The 10,386-nt window shown below is 37.9% G+C and overlaps 1 protein-coding gene across 1 annotated transcript in view; it reads right to left on the bottom strand.

The window, feature by feature from the left end:
• The window catches only part of mfrp (membrane frizzled-related protein), a 70,377-nt gene that overhangs the window by 19,649 nt on the left and 40,342 nt on the right, over positions 1-10,386 (bottom strand). The window contains exons 4-6 of the mRNA XM_079885656.1: positions 9,806-9,958; positions 7,567-7,786; positions 140-270 (exon numbers count right to left, since the gene is read on the bottom strand). Of these exons, the coding sequence (XP_079741782.1) occupies positions 140-270; positions 7,567-7,786; positions 9,806-9,958 (504 nt within the window). The remainder of the gene's footprint in view (positions 1-139; positions 271-7,566; positions 7,787-9,805; positions 9,959-10,386) is intronic.

Below are 10,386 nucleotides of genomic sequence, written 5' to 3' on the forward strand. Positions count from 1 at the left end.
TATAAAGAACACGCTAAATATAGATATGCAGTGCCAGGAGATCGAGTTTATTGAGTTTATTCTTATATATAAAATGTAAACTGTACAGTTTTAAACAATTAAAAGGAACATAATGTTGATATGTTTAAGTTATACTTACTCTGTCCTGGTAATATAGAATGGTATTGTGCAATGAACCCATTGCCACCAATATTCCCATCAGTGTGAAATGACACCAACACAGTACTGCTATTTGTATTCAGTGTAGGTGGTGGAACATTGCCACAAAATCTAGGAAGAAGTGAATCTTAATTATTAAAAGTTTGAGAGCGATTGCCAAGAACAGCCTTGTAGAGAAAAAAATTACTTAACTAATTTATTCCAATGTATGCAGCTTCAAAATATTCCATGTCTGATGAAGATGTATCTTGTGTTTTTTTTTTTTTTAATAGATAATTGTGTTTTTTAGGAATAACTGATGACGGGCCATTGAATTATTAGACAAATAATGCACATCCAAGGTGGCAATGTGCCCATGTCAATGTACGTTATTTTTTTTTTATAATATAGTAAATTATATAGCTTATATTGTGGTTACCATGGCTTTTGTGTGTAGGACAAATTTCTCACATCTCATCCCAAGCCTCCATTGCTAATTCCAAAACATAATTTTAGAGCTAGTAACAGAGGCTTGTGCCGTTGATATGCAGACTAAAGCTGCGTTCACACTGCCAGTGATTTTGTCGCTGCATGTTGCCAGTGGCTGGCGGTGAGGCCACTAGTGGGAGTTGCCCTACTAGTTGCCTAGTAAACTATATGAATGACATTCATGGATGTTATTCCATGTTGTAGACACCCAATCCGTTTTCTTGTCACTAAAAACACATATTAAAGATTAAAATTAAAGATGAACAAAAAAGAAAGTGCCAGTCAGGCTGGGCTCACAAAACCATTCAGGCTTGAAGTCAGCACGACAAGTACTACTATGTACACAGAGACACATCATAAATTATAGGAAAATTGCTGACTGCTAAAACTACTCCCATCTTGTCGCCATCAAGGACTTACATCAAGGAAGAAGGTATTTCGCATTTCATGGAAGGAGAGCTCAATTACTTACAGAGAGGCCTTAAAAGCTGCTAGATCTGCTTATTTTTCAAACCTATTAGAAGAAAATAAACATAATCCTAGGTATTTATTTGAAACGGTGGCTAAACTAACGAAAAATAAAGCTTCAAGCACTGAAGTTTCCAAGCAGCACAGCAGTAATGACTTTATGAACTTCTTCACTTATAAGATTGATAATATCAGGGAGAAAATTATAACTGTGCAACCGTCTACTACAGTATCGCATCAGGCAGTGCATTGTAGTCTCCCTGAGGAAGAATTTGATTCGTTCGTTGCTATAGAAGAGGAAGAATTTACTAAACTCGTTAAATCATCTAAATCTACAACATGTATGTTAGATACCGACTAAGCTACTGAAAGAGATGCTTCCAGAGGTCATAGATCCTCTTCTTAATATCATTAATTCATCTTTGTCTCTAGGATACGTACCAAAAAACTTTAAGCTGGCTATGATTAAACCGCTTGTTAAAAAAACGCAACTTGATCCTACAGAATTAGTCAATTACAGGCCGATCTCAAATCTACCTTATCTGTCAAAGATATTAGAAAAAGCAGTATCTTCACAACTGTGTTCCTTTCTTGAAAGAAATGATATCTGTGAGGATTTCCAGTCAGGATTTAGACCGTACCATAGTACTGAGACTGCTCTCGTTAGAGTCACAAATGATTTGCTCTTATCATCCGATCGTGGTTGTGTCTCTCTATTAGTGTTACTCGATCTTAGTGCTGCGTTTGACACCATTGACCACAACATTCTTTTAAATAGACTCGAAAATTATGTTGACATTAGTGGAATTGCACTAGCATGGTTTAAATCACACTTATCTGACCGTTATCAGTTTGTAGCAGTAAATGAAGAGATGTCTCATCGATCACAAGTTCAGTATGGCGTACCACAAGGCTCAGTACTAGGACCGCTGCTGTTCACTCTGTACATGCTACCCTTAGGAGATATCATTAGGAAGCATGGCATTAGCTTTCACTGTTATGCTGACGATACTCAGCTCTATATTTCTTCAAAACCTAACGAAACTTACCAATTCACAAAATTAACGGAATGCATAGCAGATATAAAAAATTGGATGACTCGTCATTTCCTACTTCTAAATTCTGAAAAAACAGAGTTTCTAATTATTGGACAAAAAACTTCCTCCTTCCAACTTTACTAAAGAACCGCTATAAAGCCAAAACAATCTCTGTTACCATAAATTATAAGTTTATCTCTGTAAAGCTGCTTTGAAACAATCTACATTGTTAAAAGCGCTATATAAATGAAGATGACTTGACTTGACTTGACTTAACTAATGCACCGATAATCACATGTTAATTTATGACTCATGAAGAATTAAACCATTAATTAATGATTACTGCATCAGTAACTAATAAAGAGTCTATATGATTAATAGAGTAGAATTGCTGTTAATTAAAAGTGCAATAGGTCATCTGGGAAATGCTAACTTTAGCCTACTAGCATTGAAAGCATACGATCCCACCCTCCCATCAAATTGCCGTCCAAAGCCATGCCTCCTGCAAAACACGGACGTGCACAGACCAGAAGCGAGTCGACCAGAGACAAAGCTATACGCTGATTTCACGCAGCCGCCATTTTGAAATCGAAAGTGAGGCTCCGGTGGGAAGAACCCCGGAAGTAAAGATAAACAACAATGCCTTGGACTACCAACCTGAAGCTGCTGCCGCGATTTACACTATTGGATGTTAATATCCATTATAGGATATGTATATAGTTCATTCCTGCTTCGTTTTTTACATTCTGAATTTCTGAAATATTTTATTTATAAATGAATTTCACTGTATATAGTCTAAAGTATGAAAGAAATGTATGTCCAGTTTTAGAATTGACACAACATCAGGGAGCACATGCTGTCATTTCATTCGGACCGAATTAAATGACTGAACGTACATTTTATGGTCCTACACCTTCCACAGATGATATATATTTATAAAAATGTCAAACTATTATACTTAAAACTTAGGTAATTGTCATATGCCTCTGGATAAACTGGATAAATATTCTGAATGTTCCAATCCAATCTGACTTCTGTAATCATACTCTGTTCATTCGTATATAAATGAACTAAAATTAATAACTTTTTTATAACAAAAATGAACCATCACTGAACTTACTTAAGCTGGACTATTTTCTTCTAGATCTGATGTACAGCCTAAACAAATTTTGTTGCATTATTTTCCTGTTATCAAAACAATCAGTATTATAAAATGCGCTATATAAATAAAGGTGACTTGATTTGACTATCAGTTGATACCAAATGTTATTAAGGAATTAATACATGATGACACATTTAATTAATAGCAATTCATGTATTACTTAATCTATTAATCATATAGAATCTGTATTAGTTGCTGATCCAGTAATCATTACATAATGGTTTAGTTCTTCTATTAATGTATGAGTCATACATTAATACATGATTATCTGTGCATTAGTTAAAGTCCCTGTAAAGGCAATTCTAAAAAAAAATTCTAAACACATTATAAATGTTAGAAATGTATTGCTAAATCATATTACAAAGACTGTGAACTGTGAAGTACTGAATTGTGGAGTTAGACCGTTAAACAGTTTTTCACCGTTGCTGTGTTCCTGATTTTTTGGGCGGGGCTAAAAGGGGGGCTCGATGACGCACTGGAGCCACTGAGCTCCTGGACACGCCCCTACTTGATGACGCACTGGAGCCCCTGAGCTCCTGGACACGCCCCAACTTGATGACGCACTGGAGCCCCTGAGCTCCTGGACACGCCCCTACTTGATGACGCACTGGAGCCCCTGAGCTCCTGGACACGCCCCAACTTGATGACGCACTGGAGCCCCTGAGCTCCTGGACACGCCCCTACTTGATGACGCACTGGAGCCCCTGAGCTCCTGGACACGCCCCAACTTGATGACGCACTGGAGCCGGGATGTTCGCCGGAGTCAAATGTGACGTCACGATATGGGCGTGGGCGCGAACTGGTTGGCAGAAAGAACCAAAACATGTCGCATGTCGCAGCAGTCTACCTGTGTTTTGTCAGCATAATGTTAATTCTTTGTCCGAAGAAGCTAAAAAGAGATATAATTAAGCTTTTATAACCAGAGTTCATGTTCTCTGCCTGATCCTTATCACCTGAGTGAGAATTTTTTGTTGTTCTTTGACATTTAAACGAAGTCAGCAAATTCGTTGGATTTACAGCTAAAAATGTGGCGGCACATTACTGGAGTAAACAAAGCATCTGTGAAAGCAGCGCAGTTTGAGTGTTTCGGAACGTATATGTGATCGGAGAGAAAGATGAGGCCCTTCTCTGACTGAGTTTGAATGTGTGAGTTAAGTAACGTTATTAAACTGTTGGTGAGATGAGATAATGCAACGCTGACATAGGCTACAGTACAATGACAGTTGCACAGATGTTGGGAGTTGGGAACCGGTGAGAAAATGTCCGGTAGCCTACCCGGTAACTTTACCAGTAGGCCTAATAACAATATTAATTTAGTTCTGCTTAACGGTTCCTGAACGCTGTAACTAAAGCCTGTTTTATGCTTCTGCGTCAACTCGACGGCGTAGCTACGCCGTCACTCCTACGGCGTCGTGGCCGTTTTATAGTTCTGCGTCGGGTTGCGTTGCATCGCGGTGCATTTCACCGCCAGAACGCTAGGGGGGTGTGGGGTTCGCGAATCTCTTTGCTAGTTTGTTTTGGTTCAGTGCGCCGGTTCCGCTTGTTCATTCCGATGGCGAGCGAAAGAAAGAGAGAGTGTTGTTGCAGCTGGAGCTAATCGACGTTGAACAACAATGTTCCAGCGTCTTTCAAAGCTATATGTGTGTGTATCAGCCAGAGAGCTTAACGAAATTATACTGCAGTAATAAAAATAACCATATAAGAATGAATATTCTCCTCACAGAGCGATGAGCGTGTTCCTCATCTAACGTTATATTTCGGATTCACAGTGCGTGTTCCACTGCGATCCATGATAAACATCATAGAAGCCTTATATGTATTTTAACAAATGATTTTATTGCAAATGTTTAATCGCAGAAGAAAATGAAGTCTTCACATGGAACTGTGCCATGGCAGGATAATTTAGTGTCCCGTGGCAGACTTTGGTTAATTACTGTATATCCATGATGTAACCATGAACATTGTATTGTAAATAAACAACAATTTTTTTTTGCAAAACAAACGTTGATTTATTTATTGATTGATAAAAAAAGATAAATGAATGTGTAAATATATACATATATATTAACACAATGAAAAAATAATAAAAAAACAACATTTTATCACCCATACATATGCATATATTTTTGTGGGTTTTATACAAGAATTGAGCAGTATAAAAATCAAAATTTTAGATTGCAGAAATAATATATTTGTGTGGTCAAAATATCTCACCTTGTGTATAATTCTAACTGCTCGTTTTTGGAGTAGTGAACTTTTATAATTATTGCCCCAAATTTCTATACAGTAAGAACATAGAAGAATAAGAGAATAAGAACAAAGGGCAAAGTTTTAAGTACAATTAAAAATATAAATAACTTTAGTATATAAAAAATATATATAAAAAACTTGATCCATCGTTGAACACAAACAGTGCAGTGTTCACTTTAAAAATGTCGCTATAGCGGGAGGGGGAAACCGGAAAAGCTACACTCCGGAAATAATGTATAATCTGACCAATCACAGCCCTTGGGGTCTGCGTCGCCTCGACGCGTAGTTACAATTTTTTGGAGGTGCGCGTCGAGCTACGGCGGAGGGGTTGGAGAGGGGTTCGCGTCGACGCAGAGGGGTCCGCGGAGGTACGCCGTCGACTCGACGCAGAAGCATAAAACAGGCTTAACAGCTGCCCAGCCATCAACACAGCCGCGTTTGATTTGTTTACATAACGTTACGAGCTGCACTAGGTCTATCTGTAAGAGTTATTATTACTTGTATGGATCTCGTTAATAACTTGACAGCACTTAAATGTGTATTCTTACAAGTTAAAGAACAAATGTTTGTGAAATTCCTTTTTTCACCTTTTATGAGGCAAAAAAAAAAAAAAAAAAAGTGTCTGGTAAAAAGTCACAGTGGCTAGTGGTCAAAAAATTTAACTTCAGGCCCTGTATAACATTGGTTGACATACGTAAAAATGTATGAAAATACAATAATTTGCCCTTAATATATAAGGGTATGTACACAGATGATACACACAGTACAGTACCCAATCTTGCCGATCACACAGCACGATACAACCATTTTTCTTCTGTGTTTGCAGCAAGCGGCCATTATTTTTCTTCTGCCAACCAGAGCTCACCTAACCGCGTCGTGACGTCACGGCGAAGATCCCTATTCACATCAGTTTGCAACTCAATCGCGAGTTACTGTCAGTAGCCTACTATTAGTTACTACATCGTACAGTTTGCTAGCTAGCTATGCCTTCGTCGCGGAAATGCGTATTACCTGGATGCGATCACGTACAAAACGGATCGGTGTCCTTATTTAAATTTCCGAAAAACTATCATATCAACAAGAGGTGGATTAATTTTGTGAAGAGCCACCTTGATGGAGAGCTGAGGATCACCGCCAAAACCCGCCTCTGTAGTGATCATTTTACATGGGATAGTTTTATAAACTTTCGTCGGAGACAACTGGGATTCATTCACTGATAATCCGCTGTTACTGGTGAATGTGGCCGAACCGACTAACTTATCTCCCGCCTCGGCCTTCATCCTCCCGTCGCGCCGACAACTGGTGCCATCGTCGGCAGTGCGTGCCCACCAATGAGTGTAAGTTGCCTTGTGTGCTTATGTTATAATTGTAGTAGGTAGTCCAGGCTCGAACATGTATGGCTTTGTAAAACAAATTAAGCTGCTACGAGCATCCATTCCGGCTGTAGCGGTGACAGTTGAGTGTGGCGACTGCAGCGAGCTTTCCCGCGAGTGGGCGTGGTTTCAGCGCAGCCAGCGGACACGCCCCCAGCGTTTGAGAGCAGAGATTACTGCTCATTTTTTTCAAGATTTTGATCGCTTATTTTATGTACTTGCCGGCTTTTTTTATCATTCAAATTTGGCTGGGTGGCTAATAACACATTTTTCTGTGGTGTGACAAACTCAGAACACATACTTAATTTTGACTTTACAGGGACTTTAAGCATGAATTAATGCATATTAGTGCACCTGTATTGTAGTGTTACTAAGAATTTTATTGACAAAGTTTAGAATTTGGCGTGGGCAGCCAACATGGGTTAAGGTATTTTTGAAGTTCTTTAAGGGTGCATACAATGTATAATAGTCAGTCAAAATGAAATTGAACAGAGGTTGTTCAGTTGAATAGAAATGGAATAGAATGTAAATCCTGATTGACAAATATTAGTTCTTGCATTGTATTCAAAGGCTTTTTAAATGTAAATGTTTCCCCATGTCAATTCTGGTTGTCGTTTATGATTCAATAAACCACATAGGGTAAGCAAACCTTGTGACAGCAGATGTCTTCTCTGTCTCCTCTCTGACTTCTAGCCAATCAAACAAGCAAGGAGAGGGTCCCTCAATAGCCAGAGATGACACTTGGATCTGCACTAGGAAAGGAGGAGACACCCTGATCACCCACACACAGTGAGAATCAGGAGGGTACAAGTCTGGGTGATTTGGAGAACTGAGAGTCCCCCCAGAATCCGTCAGCACGCCACCACATTCTGTAAAAGCAGATAAAAAGCTCATTCATATTGAAAAGAAAGTTGAAAAAGGTGAAATTGAAATCACATGAAATGTATGCATTTGATTATGGATGCTGTATGTGTTGACATACAGTCACGCATGGGCCCTAGAGTATTTGGACACTTAAGTCACATTTAAAATGTCTGACTGATAGATACAAAATAGCAAACCAAAGGGCGTCTGCAACAGAATGCTACTAGAGCTTTTTTTTTTAAAATTAACTTTACTTATCTTAGCTTTATTATTATTATTATTACTATCCATTCGTTTTAACTAACGAGCGATATTTAGAAGATGTGGTATTTGTGGCATATGCATATAGCTGGTAATTGGTATATGGGTTAGGCTACTCTACTATTCTGTTAAAGGGGACATATCATGAAAATCTGACTTTTTCCTTGTTTAAGTGCTATAATTGGGTCCCCGGTGCATCTACCAACCCAGGAAAAGTGACAACCCAGTAACTTTGTTGGTAACACTTCTTCTGTTCTTACTTACTGCATAACTAATAAGGAATTACTGAAGAACTAATAGGTCATTCTTTATTAATTACATTTCACAGACACATTCTGGGGACACCACAGATTTATTTTACATCTTGTGAAAAGGGGCATAATATTAATTTAGATTTAAGTTAGGTTTTACTTGGCGTAGTACGCTGTTCTCTGTGGTTGATCGTATTCGTGTTTTGGGTCAGATGTTCCTGTCTACTCGTGGAGTTTTGTCATTAAAAGCATGCGCACAAGTGGATTCTCTGCCTCGTCTCTCAGCAAACGTTACAGTTTGGTCCAGATATCTCCTGTGTGTTTGTATTGTTTATCAGTAAAGACTGTTTATTTTGGATTCTCCTTCGTCTTGTCATTGCGATTAATCAGCCACCATTACAACAGCAGAGCATATAATAATTATAGTTTGTCTGTTTACAACAATGGTCATGCACTCATTAGTTAAATAATATATATTTAATTTATCATTATTATTTACTTACTATAAATTGTATATGTAAATTTAAAATTAAATCATGACCACCACCCTTCTGGTGACAGTAAGTTAATAATATTATATTAATTATTTAAATTATGTTAATGCATGTTAAATGACAGATCCACTCCCATCTGAATGGGCCTATTCTCTTGTTTGATTTGATTTGTAACATTTACTTTAATCAAAATGTTCCAAAAAACTAGAAATATCATGGCTGACCAGATAGGAAGGGAAGTAAAACTGCTGCATTTACTATTGGACCCACAAATATTGCACAAAATAGGACAGAGCCAACATTTGATGCCAACAATTTTTGGTACAGTCACAGATTCTAGCCTTTCTTACAATTCTACTCTACAGGCCCATGCATAGACAGAAGGGGTTATGTAATTATGTGACTGTCACTGTTGTGTTAGCTAGCGTTTCTGTCAGGACCACTATCGTCAAATACGATTGATAATTAGCATAAAGTTGGGATTGTTGGTATGGGACTGTGCTGGGCAAGAACTCCCTGCGCATCCATGCAGCCTAGCATGGTTAAGAGCAGCAATAACCCCCCTTAGGGTAAACAGAACAGAACCAACAAGAATGTATTGCAGATATCATTTTTGATATTATTGTTCAGTATTTCATGAGCAAGGCTCACCTAACAAGTCAAATAACATTATTCTGTCACTAATTTATTCTGTTAAATTCATATTCAATCAGTATAGTTCTGACAGCATGACTTACGTTTTACTTCAATAATTTACTCCTTTATTATCATCCAGTCATAATGCAGCTCCTTCTTTAAAGGTCTTCTAACATCTAAATAAGGAATTAAATCAGCTCATCTTAAGTTCACATCGTCCTAGCAGAGTAAAGCTAGTATTGTGCACATGAACCCAACCTTAAATGCCACTTGGGTTGATATTTTGTAATAAAATGAGAAAAAAATTTAAACAAATGTCCAAACACATTTTTGGGTCATTTCATTTAAAATAGTATATGTAAATAGAAGACCATAAACTTACTCGTAAAGAATGTGGGCTCTTTCCCAGGCATGGGTAGTGTGGAACTATGTGTAGAATGGGGTGCAGTCGGTCTCAAAGAAAGATTCTGTGAAATTCTGTCTCCAAACCGAGAGTCTAAAGGGGAAATCTCTCCTCCTTTATTACTTTTAACCTCTGTGAAAAGCAAGAAAGAGTAGAATAGTGAGAAAGCAAATTTAGTTATTTTCTCTACTGCTGAAGCATTTACAAATTTGATAACTATTATGAGGTAATTGTAAAAATTCCTGTCAGGTTTCTCAATCAAGCTGATGGATGCAAAGTTCTTTTTTAAAAGGCTTTTTGTGAGATGAGGAAAATTATTCAAATTTGCATTGCATTGTGAGCACAAAAACACTGGGGGAGGTGCCAGTGACCTAAGCCACCTATTTAAATTAAGAGACTTTAAGGGATGTGCCTTGACCAGCAATAATTCTCTGGGGACACATTACTAGAAATAATTTATTCAAAAATAAAATAGATGAAATAGTAAATGTTAATTGAATACTACGTCGACAGTGTGCCCCTGCTATAGGTTGTAACCTTCTGGAGGCCTTGCTAAAACT

Source organism: Squalius cephalus (assembly GCF_949319135.1).
Source record: "Squalius cephalus genome assembly, chromosome: 11".
Classification (NCBI taxonomy): domain Eukaryota; kingdom Metazoa; phylum Chordata; class Actinopteri; order Cypriniformes; family Leuciscidae; genus Squalius; species Squalius cephalus.